The sequence below is a fragment of the Raphanus sativus genome, chromosome 5 (genome assembly GCF_000801105.2).
Source record: "Raphanus sativus cultivar WK10039 chromosome 5, ASM80110v3, whole genome shotgun sequence".
NCBI lineage: Eukaryota > Viridiplantae > Streptophyta > Magnoliopsida > Brassicales > Brassicaceae > Raphanus > Raphanus sativus.
In genome coordinates, this window is record NC_079515.1 from 16831567 (window position 1) to 16851757 (window position 20191).

Here is a 20191-nt window from a genome sequence, read left to right on the forward strand (position 1 = left end):
GTTAGCATTGGTTACTTCTTACAAGTCACATATTGAAAGCTCTCCAAGCTCCTCTAACAAACATTTACTGCTGAGAGTTCAATTTTGTAAATATGCAGCCTCATCTTATAATATTAATCTGGTTTGTCTCTTTCTTAAAAGGGTTCTACTCGTAGATAATATTAATACTGCCTTCTTTCTTCCTAATCTATTTATGGTTCATAAGAACTTTGTTGTTACTTCCTACAACTTTTCCCATATATATTATGTATGTTCTTTTTGTTTTCAGTATCCTTATTGCTTTATGCAGCCCATGATATAAATTGATTGATTATTTTTTCATATATTCATTGGATTTTTAGTTTTAACCTAATTGATTGATTTGTTTTTCGTCTCACTTGTCTTTTGTATTGTTCTTGTAGAGGTTAATTGGATTTAAGAACCTTGTCCCAAACGAAGATGATATATTCCAAGTGTTGTTTCTAATGATGTTGCAAGAGGATTGATTCTCTTGTATTCATGAATTCAAAACATTTTTTTGGTACAACTGTTTAAATTCAAAATTTTCAAAAATTAACTTTGTATTTAGGAGAAACTATGGGTCGAAAGTCTAGAACTCTCAATTTTTTTGTCCTTAGGGAGTTAGGGGCGAAGCAAAGACAAAGAGCATGTAGGTCCTTTGATTTTACCGCGAGCAAATCAACTAATCCTGCCAAAGTTTTCACGTTTCCTTGAGATAAATTTAAAATCTTACCAACATACCATGTCTATATTAGTTCTTGCATATTATTGCCTTGCTTCTACGAGATTCATAAAGACAGGTGATGAACAAATTTGATTAAAATCTCAAATTTATAGACAAAAATTCAAAGCAAAACCGTTTGAGTAAATAAAACAAATTCATTTTTCTTTGTTTACAATGAAAGTTGGTTTTGATGAGACACTCAAAAGTAATTTGATGTATTTCTGAAATAATCAAATCTAATCTAGTAGACATTATTTCTTATTCTTGTTGTTGAAATGAACATGATAAAGACATTTAGCATCAGAGATGGAAAGTTTTTTCTGTATCTCCATGCAGTGGTTCGATCGATTTGATTAGATATTCTATGAAAACCAAAATCTAATCACAACGTGATTAGTCCTCTTGGGAAGTCAAACTCCTCTTCAAAGATCTTCAAGAGCTCTTGGTATACAGAGTTGCTTAGGTAACTTATGGGAAAATAAAAACAGATGGTAATAGCTTTCATACCGGGTGTCCATCTGTTCTTAATTTTTTTAGTGAAAAATTAGAATGCCTCAAACTAAAAATGTAGACATAATGTAAAAATAATCATGTGTATGCACCTTAATACTAAAATAGATAGAAATACACTCTTCTGTCTATGTTGTATCAAGTGATAAAAAGAAAAAAAAAAGGGTCCCCTAAGTTAGTAAACAAATTCTAACTGCTCATCAATCTAGATTTAAAGGCATGACCATGTGAATGTGGGTATGAATCTCTTTACACAATAGTAGGATAACAATATAGACACAAAGACATGTACAAGTGGATGATGAAAAGGAGTTTGGGCCCACATACATAAAAAATTTGTACACTAATGTTTGGGCCCAGATATTTTTTTAAACCCATAATTTTGTAGCTTAGGCCCAGGGAGCATACATAGTCGTAGGCCGCTTCAGATCTCATGAGATTTCTCTCAATCGGGTGAAGAAAACTAGTTTCTCTTGAATCGCCGGTGAGCTCAGGTAATCTCCGATCGCCAATTCCATCGTCTCGTCTTCTTTAAGTTCATCTTTGAATTTTCCTATTGTGCTACGGATCACAAGTGACGAGAGATCGCTGCATTTTAGTCTCCGATCTTCTTCGAGTTTCATCTCACCCTTAGAAAAATAAGACTGCATTTCTGTATTCTAGTAAACTTAGCGAAGAAGATTGATCCTAAGGCTTTGCGATTTTGTCTGTGGAAAGAGTTGCTTTGATTTGATTTGAGATTAAAAGCTTATTTTTTGATATCATTATTTACTTAGGAAGATAGGAAAATTCTGGGATGCAGCGCACTCCAGCAGTTACCATAGAGGACCAGTTGATATCGAAAGCTGTAAGGGAAGAATGTCCGTGGGAGAACCTTCCTAAAAGACTTCAGTCTATTCTTGGCTCCAAGGAGGAATGGCATAGAAGGTTACTAGTACTATACTTTCTTTCTTTCTTTGGCAATCAACATTAATGTCATTGTTGGTGTTGAGCTGCTTTATCATTCTTTATGCAGGGTTGTTGATCATTGTATTAAAAAAAGACTCCTGTGGAATACGTGTTTTTCTTGTAAAGTTTGCAAAGAAGGTGAATATTATGAAGATATGATGCGTTACTTGCGAAAGAATCTCGCGGTAAGTCTTCATGGATTACTCTTTTATAACAAGTCTTTCTTTTATTTATTCAAGATTGAATTCAGTTACTTCCTCTGGAATCAACCATGATGTCTCTTCACAATTTTTTTTCTACTCAAGTGACACTATATCAGATCAGACTAGAGTCTGAGATTAGTAATAGTGGCAACTAGGCTTTATTTTAGACAATTCTCTGATGGTATTGCTAATATTCTGAAAGATAGCTGTTATTATACACGGTTGGTACAAGGAGAATGCTTTTTGATATAGATTTGAATTTTTCTTCTTTTTACTTTCACAGGATCCGTAATCTTTATTGCTTTTAAAATTTTACCTGCAGTTGTTTCCGTATCACCTTGCGGAGCATGTTTGCCGTGTGATGAGGATATCACCTTTCAGATACTACTGTGATATGATATTTGAAGTCATGCGAAATGGTATATTGTTGCTTCTCTTTATACCTCACTTTTCACTTGTTCTAATAGCCAACGAGTTTTTCATCCTCTTTCCTTCTAAATTTGACACAGAGCAACCTTACGACAGTATCCCAAACTTCAGTGCGGCAGATGCTTTCAGGCTTACGGGCATAGGCAGAAATGAATTCATTGATATCATGAATAAATGCAGATCTAAGGTACTTCTGCATCTACACTCTGCACTGTTATACCGTCCAAGTTACACTCTTGATATTTTATTTTGCTTTGACTTCCTACTCGAAGAAAATGTTCGTGTGTAAAATATGGGACAAACTTTCCCTTATTCAATTATTTCAGTATTTCCTGATTTCATTTTCTGGCACTGTAGAGAAATTATCATAAATAATCACTTTTCCTTGAGCCAATAAGTGGAGGTTGTCCAGCTTCTATTATGTCTTAATTCTTTTCATGTATGTGTTGAGCTTTCCAGAAAATTATGTGGAAGCTAAACAAATCGATTGCCAAAGATTTCTTACCTACTCAACCTGTGGATTTCCCTATTGACCCTTGGTGGGGTGTTTGCCTTGTTAACTTCACCATAGAAGAGTTTAAGGTGATCTCAGCTTGTCTATATCTTTTATGCTTCTTGCTTATGAAACCAAGTTTGCTTGTAGTGAACTATTGAGATGTCACTGCAATCGTACTGTTCCTTGTCTGATAGCAGATCTTAATTTTTGTTCTTTGCATAGAAACTTTCAGAAGATGAGACGGCGACAATAGATAAAATTTGCAAAGAGGAAGTTAATGCATATGTCCTCTTTGATCCGGAAGTCATAAAAGGTCTCTACCAAAGGGGATTGATATATTTTGATGTCCCGGTCTACCAGGATGACCGCTTTAAAGGTGAGTTTATGCTTGCCAATATCTATAAATTATGTTCTCTTTTTAAAAGTCTCCGCATCTATGTATACTTCAAGGTTGGAGAATGTCGACTTTTTGCCAATAAATTTCATTTATTTATTTACTTGCAAAAAGCTAGTACACCTCCTAAATAGTCTGCTCTCAAATTCCAGTATGTCAGTATGGTATTTTCTCTCGTGAGACTAAGATTTCACTGACATGCATTGCGTCGTTGTTTCAGTTTCAAAGCTTGAAGGGTTCATCTCTAACAGAGAGCAGTCTTATGAAGATCCAATTGAAGAGTAAGGGGTCTATTTGGCTACATGGAAGCTTAACTCATCTTGGATTTAGGTTCCTGAGATTATATAGAATTCTAATAGTGGAAGTTCATTTTGCAGATTACTCTATGCAGTTTTTGTAGTTTCAAATGAGAACTCAACAGTTGCAGAGTTGGCATCCACTTTGCAAGCTGACCTAGCTCAATTACAGGCTGCTGCATCTTTTGTTTGCCGCTTAGGATGGGCTGTAAAGTTAATTGATCCGGCTTCTGTGCTTCATGACAAGATTATACCTGGATCTCCACGTGCCATCCTCAGTGATGAAGACGATACTCGTGCTGGTTTAGGCTCTACCTACATGTCTGCTGATGGTGAGGCGGCTCAAAATGGAGATAATTTAGGGACAGAAAGCTCTGGACTACGTTCTAGTCATGTTCGAGTTGCTTTCATAGTCGATGCTAACATAACATCATATCTGATGATGGGTTCTGTCTCGCCAGGTATCCTTTTCTAGTTCCATTTGATGCTCAAATTGATAGCCCATAACTATCAGCTATACTTTTTGCATTATTCTAATTATTCCATCCATGTTAATGAACATTGTTATAGGATTGAAATCGCATGCTGTGACACTCTATGAAGCTGGAAAGCTCGGGCATACTAGTATCCCGGATCTTTGCAAGGATCTGAGCACATTAGAGGGAGCAAAATTTGAGGGTGAACTGCAAGAATTTGCAAATCATGCCTTTAGCCTTCGCTGTGTCCTGGAATGTTTGATATCTGGTGGAGTTGCTACTGATACAACAGTTGATACGACGGGCCCAGGAACTTTGGTCAATGATGAGGCTGTAACTCTTCTTGCTGATGTTAATTCTCCTGATAATTCTGGAGATTCTTTAACCAGCCAAAATAGTGAGGCTTCCATGGTTTCAAATGCCCCTCATGAGGATCCCTTGCCGACAGAGCGTGTCCCTGAAAGCACTGAACATGAAGCAGCTTCGACTACACTGACCGATGATACTACTGCCTTGACCGATGATACTACTGCCTTGACCGATGATACTACTTCCTTGACCGAGACCTTCAGTTCTAACCTAAACCTTCAGAATGACGAGAAGCCGATCTCCGTAGAAGGACCCGACACCAGTAAAGGAAACAAGAAAAGGAAGAGATATCGGGTTGATATTCTTCGCTGTGAGAGTCTGGCTTCTCTAACACCAGTTACTCTAGATCGTTTGTTTTCCCGAGACTACGATATTGTTGTTTCAATGGTTCCTCTTCCACTGACGACTGTTCTACCTGGACCTTCAGGCCCGGTTCATTTCGGTCCTCCCTCCCATTCATCAATGACACAATGGATGAAACTGGTATTGTATTCAACCGTGGGCAATGGGCCTTTGTCGGTTATCTTGATGAAAGGGCAGTGTCTGCGGATCCTACCTGCTCCACTAGCTGGCTGTGAGAAAGCTCTAATTTGGTCATGGGATGGATCTTCGGTTGGTGGCTTAGGAAACAAGTTTGAAGGTAACTTGGTCAAGGGAAGTATACTGCTACACTGTTTGAATTGCCTTCTCAAGTGCTCAGCTGTTCTCGTCCAGCCTCTGAGCAAGCATGATCTTGATAGCTCTGGAAGAATTGTCACTTTAGATATACCATTACCCCTGAAGAACTCTGATGGTTCCATTCCTCATTTCGCCGACGAGCTTGGCCTTCCACTTGAGGAAAACACAAAGCTGAACTCTCTCTTAACGAAGCTGGCGAACAATATGGAACTGTGGACAGTCGGTTACATTCGCCTTTTGAAACTCTTTAAAGCAAAGGATCCAGCAGGGTACTTCTCTCCGGATGATGATGAGAAGTATGAATGGGTCCCTTTAACCGTGGAGTTTGGGCTGCCACTTTTCAGTCCAAAGCTGTGCAACCATATCTGCAAAAGAATCGTCTCATCACAGTTACTTCAGGCAGATTCGCTCATGGAACAACACAACGCAATGCAATGCATAAGGAAAAGGTTGAAAGATATATGCGCACAGTACCAAGCAACAGGTCCAGCTGCTAAACTTCTTTACCAGAAAGAACAAGCAAAGGACGCTCCTCGTAGTAAGCTCATGAACTATGCAAGCGGCAAATGGAACCCACTCGTCGACCCTTCCTCACCAATTTCAGGTGCCACGAGCGAGTTTCAACGGTTGAAACTAGCTAATCGCCAACGTTGCCGGACTGAAGTTCTTAGCTTTGATGGTAGCATCCTAAGGTCAGTTTTAGTTCCTTCCATGTTTCTTGAATTTTATTTCTTTCATTCATTCGACTTTTGAGGAGTTTATGGGGGGTGGTGGTCGCGCAGATCCTACACTTGCCCTGTATATGAAGCTGCCACTAGGACCATAGACGAGAATGCACCTTCAACTGCAACAAAGGCAGATGCTGAAGAAGCAGATAGCCGAGAAGTGGTTCTCCCAGGACTGAACCTTGTGTATGATGGTTCAGAGTTGCACCCTTTCGACATTGGTGCTTGCCTTCAAGCTCGTCAACCAGTTGCCCTCATTGCAGAAGCTGCTGCTGCATCTGCTGTCCTCGCCCCCAAGTAGTAAACTCTCACGGATGCTCTATCCAAACTTTTCACAGAACATCAGGTGAAGGGGGAAATATTTCGACTAAGATCCTGATTCTTATCCGTGTTTCAAAGTTTTACTAGTCTGTCCTTTTGCAGCTGCATATAAACTTTTGGGGTTATTTCGGTCACTCAAGTTCTTGACCAAATAATTTCGGTTTGGATTTGGGTTGGTTTGATGTGAATTTTGTTTAATTTTATGCAAATCTGCAACAGTGTTGTTGGTTCTAAGACATGCAAAAAGAAACTTTGATTTTTAGAGCAACTAAACCAAAAGAATACGGCTTGGAGTATTTGATCTACTATCTGATCTAGGCTAACCGGGCAGCTATCCTAACACCTATGATTTGGCTTGCGATGTCTGCTTTCTGATGAAAGATCCGTCTCTTTTCTTGCAATTTCTCCTGTGCTTTTGCTATTAAATCTGTGATTACACTGAATCATATATATTTAATAGAAAAAGATAAACGTCAGACATATTCTGCATATTACACCACAAATAAAACGTAAAAACAGATCACAAACTCTGGGCTCTCTTTGATCACATCTTTATCGTGTAATGTACATGAACAGCGGTCCCACAAACAGAAGCTTGAATGTCTAAAAGTGGCTGAAGTTTTGTGCGACTCGGTTATTTGTGGTTTGATTCGGTTATTCATGTTAAACCGATCAGTAATTTATTTGAAAAATCTTGCTCTAATCGCAGAGTGAAAACGTACATCTTTTTCTTCTTGAGTTGTTCAGAGCAAAGAAAAACGGAAGATTGGAGAAAGATGCTGAAGCAAAAAATATCACCACCGGCCTTTCCTCTCCTCCGTCGTCTCTCCACCACCGCCGCCGCCGCCGGATTCTCTCTGAACCTCCCAAAACTCGAACCGTCAAAAGACGCGGAGCTAATCTCCCAAATCCTCGTGACCAATCACAACCCATTCCACTTCACAGAATCATCTCTCCAACTCCACGGGATCTCCCTCTCTCCTCACCTCATCGACCAAACCCTCCTCCGCCTCCGTCACAACTCCAAAATCGCCCTCTCCTTCTTCCAACACCTCCGCTCCTTACCTTCCCCAACAACAACACTCACCTCCTTCAACCTCATCATCGACATCCTCGGAAAAGTCCGCCAATTCGACGTCGTTCGACAGCTAATCGTCGAGATGGAGCAGCAGGAGGAGAAGAACCTCAAACCTTCCTCCGAAACGTTTCTCATCCTCGTCAAGCGCCTAATCGCCGCCGGACTCACTCGCCAAGCCGTGAGAGCCTTCGACGACGCGCCTTCCTTCCTCGATTCGAATCGTCCTCCTCTCGGCCTCGACGAGTTCTCCTTCCTCCTCGACACGCTCTGCAAGTACGGACACACGAAGATCGCCGTCGGGGTTTTCAACGAGCGCAGAGCCGAGCTCGGATGCGACGAGAAGGTCTACACCATCCTGATCGCGGGATGGTGTAAGCTGCGGAGGATCGACATGGCGGAGAGGTTCTTAGCGGAGATGATCGAGTCCGGGATCGAGCCGAACGTCGTGACGTACAACGTTCTCCTCAACGGGATCTGCCGGACCGCGAGTCTGCATCCCGAGGAGAGGTTCGAGAGGAATGTGAGGAACGCGGAGAAGGTGTTCGATGAAATGCGTGAGAGAGGGATCGAACCCGACGTCACGAGCTTTTCGATCGTGCTTCATATGTACAGCAGAGCTCATAAGTCGGAGCTGAGTTTGGATAAGCTGAAACTGATGAAGGCCAGAGGGATTAGCCCCACCGTGGAGACGTACACTTCGGTTGTGAAGTGTTTATGTTCTTGCGGGAGGTTGGAGGAAGCTGAGGAGTTGCTTGAGACTATGGTGGGAGATGGGATAAGCCCTTCTTCCGCTACGTACAATTGCTTTTTCAAAGAGTATAGAGGGAGAAAAGATGTTGCCGGGGCGATGAATCTGTATAGGAAGATGAAGGGTGGATTGTGCAAGCCGAATACGAACACGTATAATGTTCTGTTGGGTACGTTTATCAACCTGGGGAAGATGGAGATTGTGGGAGAGATTTGGGATGATCTAAAAGGGAGCGAGACGGGTCCGGATTTGGATTCGTATACTTGCTTGGTTCATGGGTTGTGTGGGAAGGATAAATGGAAAGAGGCTTGTGGGTACTTTGTGGAGATGATAGAGAGAGGTTTCTTGCCGCAGAAGCTAACGTTTGAGACGTTGTATAAAGGGTTAATACAGTCTAATAAGATGAGGACTTGGAGAAGGTTGAAGAAGAAACTGGACGAGGAGTCTATCACCTTTGGCTCTGAGTTTCAGAGATATCCTTTTGAGCCTTACAAGAGATGATGATTTTGACCCAAAAAAAAAACAAGAGATGATGATGAGTCTGAATGTTTTGTTTAATCAAAATCTGGTTTCTAGACTGTTTGTTTTTTCCCTTTCTTGAAACTTAAAACACATGTATGATATTGACACACATGATTATATGTGCATGCCCTGCCTCATATCACATTTCATGTATGATTTTTCTTTTCATGGTGTTTTAGGACCCAACCAAAAACTCATAAGTTTACAGTTTTGAGATAATTGTCTTGCATACAATTTTTGTCGATGCAAAGGAAAAAGGATACAAGTATTGGACCAATCAATGTGATCATAAAAGAAACAACTTTAATCATACAACTATAATAAAATTAAAAACCAACATGTCTTCTTCTTCTTCTTTTTCTTTGTTTCCTTCACCTCTTAGACTATTGCCGATGTAATTGCCTCGACCTCTGTAGGACGCCACACTGACTTCTGAACAGAGAGCACTCCTTCTCCATCTTTGGAATGTGTCATTCTTACATTCCATTTCATCGATTTCACCATCTTCTCTATTTCTCCTATTGTTTCCATGTCATCTCTTACTATAAAAGTTCCTTGTGGTCTAAGAATCCTGTCCACTTCAGCCATTGCCGACACCAAGTTGCACCTAAAAGCCCATATAGTCATCAGATTTTGCATTCAAGAAAATATTAATCAAAGGCCAACATAGATATGTGAGTGTACTGTCTATAAACATACCTCTTTTTCAGAGCAGAGAAAAGATGATCAGCATGAAGAAGGTCGTAAGTTCGAGGGTAAGTGCTGAATGATTCGCACCAGTCATGGTATATTCCAAACAAACCACGTTCGTATATAATTGGAAGCGTATCAGCTGAGTCGATAGGAACCACATTCATCACCCACAGTTTCAGATCCTTCAAAGCAGCAGCAAAACTGAAACCAAGAAAGAGAGAGATAACATTTAGTAACGGAGCCAGTTTTTGTATTGGTGAAAGATTGTTTTTTCAATAATATACTTACCCTCCATAGACAGCTCTCATGTCCATCACATTTCTCACATAAGACCAATCGATTCCCATACCGTTGAGGTATGACTTGGAAACAATCGTCTTCCAACGTTCTTGGTCTGCTGTGAAATCCTCTTGTGCAGGTTTTCCATACACACCTTCCTGAGAATCCAACCACTGAGGAACCGTCTCTACTCTCTCTGGCCAACTCTCAGGCCAAGCTGCTCCCCGTTTTGATGAATCCTCTGTCACTTTGTGCATACATGCCTCAAGTGGAACATTCCTGCATCACACACACACACACATACTTTTAGCAACAGTGTTCCTTTGCATGCATCACTAGTTAATTGACGTGAAAAAGGGAATAGATAAGCTACCAAGCGGCGTTTTGATCATCAGAGTCTTTGCAGAGAGGTGGCTCATTTTGAGATCTTTGGTTGTAGCAATCATTCGACATTGGCTTTTGGTAAATGGCAGCACCAACTTCATTCAGTTTATCTTTCTTAATCGTCATTAGTTTCCAGCACATTGCCTTTGTTAGCTTCGACATAGCTACAAAGCAGAGAGAAACATCTCACAAGTTAGCTAAGAACCAGTTGCAGATACTCTTCTTATTCATATCCAAAACAAACAAAAAAAGATTCCAAACCTTTCCATATGCCAACGTCTTCTTCGGTCTTCCTATAAACCGGAGTCGCCGACCAGACAAAGAAACCACCAGGTCTCAATGCACGGTTCAATTCCAAAAGTAGTTTACCACCTTCAGTTCAGACGAACAAAACAGAAAGTGTTACTCCATGAAACAAAAAAAAAAAGAGATACTAACTAAAATGGGGAAACTTGGTTACCTTCAATATGCCAAGGGACTCTACAACGAGCACAATGGATAAGGTCGAAAACAGATCCTGGGAAAGGTAACCTCTTGGTTCCCATAACATTTGACATTGCAGGGATACCACGTTCCAAAGCAAACTGCACCTGCGCCTCGTGTTCATCTTTGGGTGCAAATGACAAGGCAAGCACATCTCTGTCGAAAAGGTATCCTCCGAAGCTAGCAACACCACACCCAACATCCAGTATAACACGGGTTCTGTTTCCCCAAGCAATATCAGGATACGACTGCAATATTACACACATCAACAACAATGTTAATAGTCAATGAGAAAGTTGTTGTAGACAGTGTTCTAAAAAGCAGTCTAGACGCGAGGGGTTACAGGACCGTGTCGATTACTCTTTAAACCGCCTAGATAATTATAATATTGTAATAATAAATAATATATAATTTATTATTCATAAATTATAATAATTAATATGTTGTAATATATATTCTTATGAAAATAACTTTTATCATATATAAATAATAGTTTTTACTATTATTAAGTATAAAACATTACATATATTTAATATATTGCTATAATTTATAACCGTCTAGACCGCTTAACTAATAATCTAGGCGTCCGCTTAGTCGTTCTAACCGCTAGGCGTTAGGTCGCCGCCCGCTTAGCGCTAGGCATTAGGTCGCCGCCCGCTTAGCGCCTAGCCCTTTCTTGAACACTAGTTGTAGAGATTGAATGAAAGACCATAATAATAAGTGGGTACCTCTTGGACGAAATCAATGTAGTGAAGAGCACCGTTTTTGAACTGAGTACCACCACCAGGGAATGTTAAGTGTTCGCCACTCATCTTCACCCAGTTTTGATGTCCTTTGACTTGTGCAAGCTTGGTGTGAGGAATGTTGTTGTACCAGATCTGTATGGCAAACACAATACATAAAAGTTATTGAACATCTCTAACAAATAACATAAATGTATAGTGAAGTTTTTTACCTTTTCTCTGCTCTTAGGCCATTTGATCGATCGCTTGTACCCTTCGGGAAGAGAAACAAGGCAGGTTGGAGATTCCTCAGGACAATGCCTCTCACGATGTTCATAATGCTTAGTGGAATGAAGCTTCCTGATAGCTTGCCAGTTGTCAAGGCAAGGGATGTAGTCTGGTCCAGCTGTCACGTTGCAGACTTTCCATTTGATTGACGACACTTGTGCTTTCTTCTCGTTCTGCGACTCAACCAATTGGGTAGACCAAGCTCCACTTCCGGTGCTTGACTCCTTTGTAATCTCAGCCTGGTCACCAGTGCTTTCTTCTGTCTTCTTCTCAGTGTTCTCTTCAGTTTCATCAGTGCTTTTCTCTGTCTTTTTCTCGGTGTTCTCTTCAGATTCACCAGCATTCTCTTCTGCTCCATTACCATCCTCTGATTTGTTTTCTTCTGAGCTCTCTTCAAGTTGTGTTTTCTCCTTTTGCTTGGTTTCATCACTTTCTGACTCACCATCTCCATCCTTTCTATCTCCTTCACCGTTCTTGTCTTCAAACTCCTTTTTCTCCTCAACCTGCTGCTCCGTCTTCTCCTCACCGGAGCTCTCAGGATCAGGCTTCTCTTCTTTGCTCTCTGTCACAACCTCACTCTTCTCATCAGAAAAGCTCTTGGAACCTCCTCGGTCAACTTCTTCGTTTGTGGTACTAGTATCCACATCTTTTGCAGTGTGGCTAGAAGAGAAGTCAACAGCCTCGGTTGGAGCAGACCATGAAGACATGAACATCCAAGCCCCAACCAAACAGAGAGAAACAACTAAGACTATGGTAATGGTAAAGCCATGGCCTGATGACTTCTTCCCGTCCACACGAGAATACTTCCCCATTGCCATGTTGCTCCTATAGACAGACCCAAGGCAACAATCCCTAGTCACTCACATGCACCTGCAACACCAATTAATTAAATGAAAAGACTTTAGTGACAAAGTAAAAAGACCTGTCTAAAAGCTGCTAAGGAAGATCTACAATGAATGACAATTGATATACTGTAGAGAATGTAAAAGAACATAACTGAAGATTTAAAATCAAACTAAAATCAACAAAAACACCCGAATTAGTAACTAAAAGTGAAACATTAGCCAAGGCCCAAAACCCAAAGCATAGTATTTTGAGCAAACATAAGTTACAAAGAAGAAAAGATGATAGATATTTACAGAAATAGCCAGAAGAAGCAATAAACATTTAAAGAAAGCCATAGACTTTGTGTAGTTCAAGTAAAAAGATTACCAGAGAGAAAGGGATTGGCAATCTCAGATCTCCCGCAAAAAGATTGCAACTTTATCAGCTGAGAGAGAAGCGTGTAAGAGAAAGGGGTCCAGATCCCGATCTAGTAGAAAGAGCAAGTGAGAGTCTATGATCTACAACAAGTGGTGAAGCAAATCATAGTACTCTTTACTCTGTAGTTGTAGTGAGTGAGTGGGTTGCGGCCTTAAAATACCATAATTTTGGATCTCAATTTCCACCCACATTTTATTTAATTTAATTTCATATTTCGTTTTCAACGATTTGATTATTCGCTGACCCCTCCGTGTCGGTCACCGACATTAACAGCTAAGCTATCAACGATATTTACTTCACACAAAACGGTAACGTTCGGTTTAGAGAAACTAAGACCTGCGCAAAAAAGATGAACCAAAGAACCGAACCGAGAACCCTCAGATATTTGAATGGCTCTTAAATTTTTATATCCGAAATAACCGAACTGAACCGAAAACCAAACTGATATTCAAATATATAAAAGTATTAATTATATATACATATAAAATAACTAAATACTCGAATGGTTCTTATATTTCTATATCTGAAACTGAATCGAACCGAGAACCAAAAAAATATCCGAATATATAGAAATATTAATAATATATACATATTATATAACTTAATATATATTCATAACTAAAATATTTTCTTAAAAGAATCCAAAAATATTTGAAGATAAATATATTATTATAAAATATCTGAATTATCCGAATTATTCGAAATATTCAGATAGTTTTATCTGAAATATTCAAAGAATCTATTAAATCATCCTAATTATTTGATATTTTATTCTAAATAATCGTTATTTTTTTCAAATTATCCGAATTATCCGAACCGGAACCAAATAAAAACCAAATTTTCAAATATTTTTTGGTTCCTAATTTTACTATCCAAACCGAACCGAACTTGAAACTATCTAAATTGAACTGAACAGAAAATAAGTCAACTAGTAAATGGATTCTTAGTCAACTATCTGAAAACCCGAAATAATCAAACGGAACTGATGTCCAAAATAGCCGGACCTAAGAGAAACAGATGAGCACGTGAGAAGGCCCACTAGACCCATTTCTTATTAGTTTTCGCAAGCTCGTGAGAAGGCCCATTTTTGTAAGTTTCGTGTAAGCCCCATATTGAGTCCGACTCCGGGTGGTTGTTGGATCTATTAGATGCGAAGAACATCCAAAAGGGTTTGACTTTATATTTGGTTTCCGGCTATCATCATCATCGGATCGGAGACATGATCTAAGATTGAGAAAGTTGAAAATTAAAAAAAAAGAAGGAAAGATCTGAAGGAGGAAGAAGATTGAGGGAGGAAGCAGATAACATGTCTGCGATTGTTTGCGGCAGCAAGAGATCTCTTTTCGACGATTTGTCCTCCGCCGCTTCTCCTCCCGTCTCCAAGAAACTCCGTTCTTCTCGTTTCTCCTCCTCCCTTCTCCTCGATCACCTCGCCTCCATTTTCCCCGATATGGATCATCAGGTCAGCTTTTCAAACTCCAAAGTCTCAAACTTTGTTTCTAGCTTCTTGCAAAGATCGTAACTTTTCTTTTTTTTTTCTTAGATTCTTGAGCGAGCAATCGAGGAATGTGGAGATGATCTTGATTCTGCTATTAGATCTTTGAATCAGCTTCGTCTAGAATCCGCCAATAAAGATTCAGAAGAAGCAAAAGTTGAAGTAGGATCATCAGGGAAGGATGATCAAGTCTTGAACTTGGACGGCACTGAGTGGGTTGACTTATTCGTCAGGGAGATGATGAGTGCTTCAGACATGAACGACGCCAAAGACCGTGCTTCAAAAGCACTGGAAGCTTTGGAGAAGTCCATCAACGCTCGTGCTGGTTCCGACTCAGCAGCAGCAGCGTTGCAAAGCAGTCTCCGACAGGAGAACTTGATGCTGAGGCAGCAGTTAGAATCTGCTGTCCAGGAGAATAGTTTGCTTAAACGAGCCGTGGTGACGCAACAGAAGCGGCAGAGAGAGACAGAAGATCAGAGTCGGGAGTTGCAGGGTTTGAGGCAGATGGTTAGTCAGTACCAGGAACAGCTGAGAACTCTGGAGGTTAACAACTATGCTCTCACGCTTCATCTGAAACAAGCTCAGCAGAACAACAGTTCCATCCCTGGCCGCTTCCATCCCGACGTGTTCTAATATTTTTTTTTTTTACATAATTTGGTTTCCAGTGTTTGTTTTTATGTTTCTTCCTTTCCGTTGGTTGCTGACCATATTTATAAATTATACATGAATTGTGGAATGATTGATGAATGGTTATAGATAGGGATCAACAGTATCTATCCGAAGCAGTCGCTTGTAATTTTTAGACGAGGAGACTTCGAAACACACCTGTGATGTAGTGTAATATGTACATATATCTATAACTATTAACCTAGTATCATTTGTCTGGAGTTCGTTTCAATGATAGTCATATTATCATTCTTCACCAGCAATGTTCTGAATGGTATTGAGCTTCGTTCAACAAGGTTTGAGGAATCTTTCTTGCGTGCATGCTTTCAGCACCTCAGAGATATATCGTACGAAATCTGGTGCAGCTTAGAACATATCCTCCATATGAACTCTTATCACGAGTGGGGTTGAGATCTATAGGAAGCACCTAAACATTGAAATTTTCACTTCAATACAGAGACGGCGTTGGAGAGTAGTTACAGACATCAGGCGTTTTCACTCCTGTCTCACACCTGATTCTGTAGCACACGTCTTTCTTTGTATGTGTCTATTTCGTTTATCCCTCATTATGGCCACATTTTTTTGTCCGAGTTCATCAAAAGATGTGCTGTCCCCTGATTATTACTTGACCTATTATTCATGTGACCACATTTGATTTAGGTCATGGATACTAGCCAACCTAGGACCCTTATGCTAACAAACAAAGCTGTATAGAGAAGACGCATGAGTCTGGTATTTTTGGCTTCTCTTGTATGTACAAGTTCTCAACTTCTTTTGTCAGTATATATACTGCAACTAACTCTTGCCATGTAATTATTTATATTGCTTTCATATACCCACATGACCATGTCTTCTCACCATAGCTTGTATAGTCCACAAATTATTTTGCACATACAGTTGATTATACCAACTCATTTATCAAATAGAGTAGAAACATTAGCATGTGTTGTGTCTAGTTAGGTTGCTCTGGATCTTCTTTCAAATTAAAGCCCTGTCTAGAGCTAATAATGTCTTCTTCTGTAAAAATGAAACAAGGAAATGTAGAATTCAGGCCTAATGATTAATCAAGAAGCGATGGGAACGACGGAACCCATGAATATATAGGATTCTATTCATCATTTATAACTTTCCTTCAGAGAGCTCTACAAACAGAACTAACAACAAGACTTTTCTCTTCCTTTCTCCTGCTTGCTTGCTTTTTGGATTAAATATTTTTCCAGAAAATGATGTCGATCACAAAGAAGCTAATCAAGATGGCCAAGAAATAGCAACAAAGACCAGCCCTCCACAGGAAAAAGGATCTCATTTCAGAGGTCAAGTGCTAGTAGTAGCAGTATAACTGCAGTAGAAAGATTGTTTCGTGGTTTATACGGTGGAATGGATAACACCCACTTTGCTTTTTCATTAATTTACCTGAGCAACTCTCTTTTTCAAGAGCTCTTGAAGATATCTGAAGAAGAGTTCAACTCTCTTTTTGGTATATCTCACCAAATTTGTCCAATGACGAATGAATGAAGATACAGAAAAGGCTATATTAATGTCTATCTGTAGTGCTAGATGTTCTTGGAAATGCTCTTTACAAGAACAAAGTAGTACTTAACATGTTGATTGTATTTTAGAGTGTAGCCATTTCTGAATGTGTAAAGTTTATAGTGTATTAGATAAGACACATAAATAATAATTAGGGAAATTGAGACGTATAACTATGAAAAAGCCATAATTCACGAACTAATCATTTTACCTAACAGACATATACACAACATTATATATACATATTAATACTATATTACCATCTTCCATTAACCGGACAACATGCTAAAAGAATAAATTATTAACTCCCTAAAAATAAATTGTGGTTTCCGTTGATGATTTACTTCTGAAATCCTCCACCGTCACCATCATCCATCATCCCTAATTCTGAAATCAATTGCGAGAAGACGTCGTTACAGATCCAAGCGGCGAGAAGGAGCAACTCGAACCTCTTTCCCTTCACATCGGTGCTTTGTCTCACACCGTTGTTTCGTCAGATACAATACTTATCTTTTGTCTCTGTGAATTACCTAAAGTTGATCGGAGAAGATGAACAATTTTTGTTATTGTGTTCTATTATATTATATTATATGAATATAGAATAGTATTAAAATAATATGTGTTTTATATTTTATTATGTGATATATTGTGTTACTATACTATTTTAGTAAGTTTCATTCCATTTGACGGTTACTAAAAAGTGCTCTATTTTGTTTAGAAATATTGTTTGTAATTTTCTTAAGTTCTCACAATCGTTACATATTTTTGAACCTGTAAAATTAAACTATGATCGTTACATGATATTTTGTACTTTTTAGATTTTAACATTTGGGTTTAGGGTTTATATTTGGGTTAAGGTTTAATAATTAGAGTTTAGGGTTTAATATTTAGAAGGTGAAAGCGTATGGTTAGGATTGGCATTAACTTATTCCATGCAATCATAGACATTTCATAATTCCATCAATATGTATTATGTTATTTATTTGTTTCATTCTATTTGAGTTTAGGGTTTATATTTGGGTTTAGGATTTATATTTCGGTAAGGATTGGTGATTAGAGTTTATGGTTTAATATTTAGAAGGTGAAGAGGTATGGTTGGTGTCAGCAATAACTCTTCCATGCAATTATAGACATTTTATAATTTCACAGATATGTACTATATTATTTATTTTGTTTAATTCTGTTTGGGTTTTGTACTTATATTTAGAGTTATGATTTATATTTGGGTCTATGGTTTAGATTTGGGTTTAGGGTTTACTGATTAGAGTTTAGGGTTTAGTATATAGTTTGGGTGAGATTGGGATAATATTTAGTATCTAGGGATAGGATTTGGTATATGTTTAGTATTTAGAGGTTGTGGGATAAGGTTTATGACATCGTACATGAAATGGAAATTAAACTTCTTAATTCCTCGTCATCAAAAAACGGTATACCATCACCGTCTTTACCTTCTGCATTCATGATTGTAGCTATGATTTCTATTTCTAAGTAGGATTTAGTGATCAAGTGCATGAATTTATATCTAGAATTTTTAGTTTGCATTTGGATAGAGTATTATGTAGTATAATATTCTAATGATACTATTCTACCTAGTATATGTTGTGTAGAAACTCAGACAATCAATATAGAATATAAATGTACACTTACAATCAATTCATATATTTCGTACACTCCTATCAATGCATACATTTACATCGTTGTGCCACTCGCTCTTTAAGTTAAGTGAGTGTTATTATGCCACACAAAACCACCATGTCATTGCTTTATAATATGGAACCGACAACCTTTTGTGTTAAGGGTATAGTCATAACCGGATGGAAGGAAGCCAAAATGTCAGATAATGAATTATGTCAAAATCATTGTAGTCACTTAATTTGAAACTCAGAAATGGCTATCTCACCAATAAGCCCTAATAATTCTTATTTGGTCTCTCCTCAGCAAAAACAACTTCTATTGCAAATAAGAAAAACGACCAACTTCATTAACACTGGTGGTTGTACATATCAATTTTTAAAGAAAAATCACTAAGACATGTCTGCTGAAAACTTCCTATCTAAGAACTGGAGCAGCTGTTTATGAAAATCTGAATTGGATGGAACGAAACTTCAATACAGAAAAGAGGCGTTCCTATGATCTGAACTTAGTATGTCCTAAGGACATAAGAAATTTTGAAAGAATGGTTGATTTTAGGACCACAAAATCTCGTGACTTAAAAAATATTCTTGTGACTTAACTACATAGGCATTTATTTCTCAAAACTAACTTTCCTTTTCATCCGATCATATATTTCACCGAGATATTAATTAGTTTATACTTTATAGTTCGGCTTTAATTTTTATTACTAACATTTTCTAGCTCACAGAAAATCTATAGAGAAGCATGAGTTTGGTTATTCTGGTTGCTCTAACAGAAAGAACATAATGGTCAAGAATTATTCGTAGTTTAGACTCTTTACCATACTTGTAAAGTTTCATATCGGTCGCAACAAAATATATGTAGATATACAGTTTGATCTGCCGTCCACAAGAATAAGTTCTAAGATCTAACTTATATAATATAATGTAACAGCCGCCTCTTTTCATTCTTTATTAAAGTTTTGGTACTGAAATCTTGTCATATAGATGTTTATAAAGCTTTTATGCCCACATGATCATGTCTTCTCACCATTAAGTTATATTGTCCACAAGTTGGTTTGCAGATATAATTGATTTAGAACCTGGGACCCTAATGATCACATCGGATAGAAACAAATTAAAGCATGTGTTGTGTCTGGTTACCTTTCTTAGTAGCTTGTCTAAGATTAATAGTTTCTCCTTCTATACAACCAAAAAGGCATATGCTATTCTTCACCAATCACAACTTTCATTCATAGAGCTCAAACAAAACTAATAATCTTCTCTTTTTTTCCTTCTTCTATCTGATCTAAAAAAATTGTCCTCAAAAACCATGATGAACACGAAGTAGCTAATCAAGATGGCCAAGAAATGGCAACAAAAAGCATCCCTTCACAGGAAAAGAATCGCATTCCAAAGATTAAGTACTAGCAGCTCCGCTACTGTAGAGAAGGGTTGTTTCGTGGTCTACATGGCAGATAAAATATGATTTATTGTTCTTTTCAAGTACCTTAGAAACTCTGTTTTCCAAGAACTCTTGAAGATCTCTGAAGAAGAATTCGGCCCCCCAACCGATGGACCAATCACCATGCCATTTGAGGCGGGTTTTTTGGAGTACAATCATCTTTTCATTTGAGTCGGTTTTCGTGGAGTATCTAATCAAACTGGTAGAACGACGAATGGATGAAGATGCAGAAAGGGCTCTGTTAGTGTCAGTCTCCAGTACTTCTAAATGTTATTTGCCATACTTTTTACAACAACAAAAATTGCTTGTATTTTAGAGGATTAGTGTGTAGCAGTTTCTGAATTTATAAATATTCAACTATATAAGATTATCAGATTATTTCAAAAATACAAA

General features: G+C 38.4%; 4 protein-coding genes and 2 pseudogenes across 5 annotated transcripts; 5 read left to right on the plus strand and 1 right to left on the minus strand.

Moving 5' to 3' along the window:
• Positions 1-1634: 1634 nt before the first annotated feature.
• LOC108861137 (uncharacterized) lies at positions 1635-6831 on the plus strand. Of its 2 annotated transcripts, none has more exons than XM_018634964.2 (11): positions 1635-1728; positions 2011-2161; positions 2250-2367; positions 2708-2804; positions 2895-3001; positions 3274-3396; positions 3533-3686; positions 3925-3985; positions 4082-4461; positions 4571-6215; positions 6306-6831. In XM_018634964.2, the coding sequence occupies exons 2-11, from the start codon at positions 2031-2033 to the stop codon at positions 6547-6549; spliced, it is 3060 nt and encodes a 1019-aa protein (XP_018490466.1). In that variant the 5' UTR covers positions 1635-1728; positions 2011-2030; the 3' UTR covers positions 6550-6831. The 2 variants fall into 2 exon arrangements, with proteins under 2 accessions (XP_018490466.1, XP_018490467.1); XM_018634965.2 differs by having other exon boundaries at positions 1646-1728; positions 2015-2161.
• Positions 6832-7237: 406 nt separating this feature from the next.
• LOC108861139 (pentatricopeptide repeat-containing protein At2g13420, mitochondrial) lies at positions 7238-9090 on the plus strand. The gene has a single exon (XM_057010987.1). The coding sequence runs from the start codon at positions 7346-7348 to the stop codon at positions 8894-8896; it is 1551 nt and encodes a 516-aa protein (XP_056866967.1). The 5' UTR covers positions 7238-7345; the 3' UTR covers positions 8897-9090.
• Positions 9091-9108: 18 nt separating this feature from the next.
• On the minus strand, positions 9109-13188 carry LOC108861138 (probable methyltransferase PMT24). Its single transcript, XM_018634966.1, has 9 exons — positions 12979-13188; positions 11712-12636; positions 11485-11634; positions 10734-11004; positions 10535-10645; positions 10263-10437; positions 9899-10168; positions 9617-9811; positions 9109-9524 (listed from the first exon to the last, which is right to left on the minus strand). Exons 2-9 carry the CDS (start codon positions 12582-12584, stop codon positions 9296-9298), a joined length of 2274 nt encoding a protein of 757 aa, XP_018490468.1. The 5' UTR covers positions 12585-12636; positions 12979-13188; the 3' UTR covers positions 9109-9295.
• A 1004-nt stretch (positions 13189-14192) lies between these two features.
• LOC108861140 (uncharacterized) lies at positions 14193-15263 on the plus strand. The gene is made up of 2 exons (XM_018634968.2): positions 14193-14491; positions 14573-15263. The coding sequence occupies exons 1-2, from the start codon at positions 14336-14338 to the stop codon at positions 15155-15157; spliced, it is 741 nt and encodes a 246-aa protein (XP_018490470.1). The 5' UTR covers positions 14193-14335; the 3' UTR covers positions 15158-15263.
• Positions 15264-16079: 816 nt separating this feature from the next.
• LOC108860391 (auxin-responsive protein SAUR64-like) lies at positions 16080-17205 on the plus strand (annotated as a pseudogene).
• A 2251-nt stretch (positions 17206-19456) lies between these two features.
• On the plus strand, positions 19457-20191 carry LOC108860295 (auxin-responsive protein SAUR63-like; annotated as a pseudogene).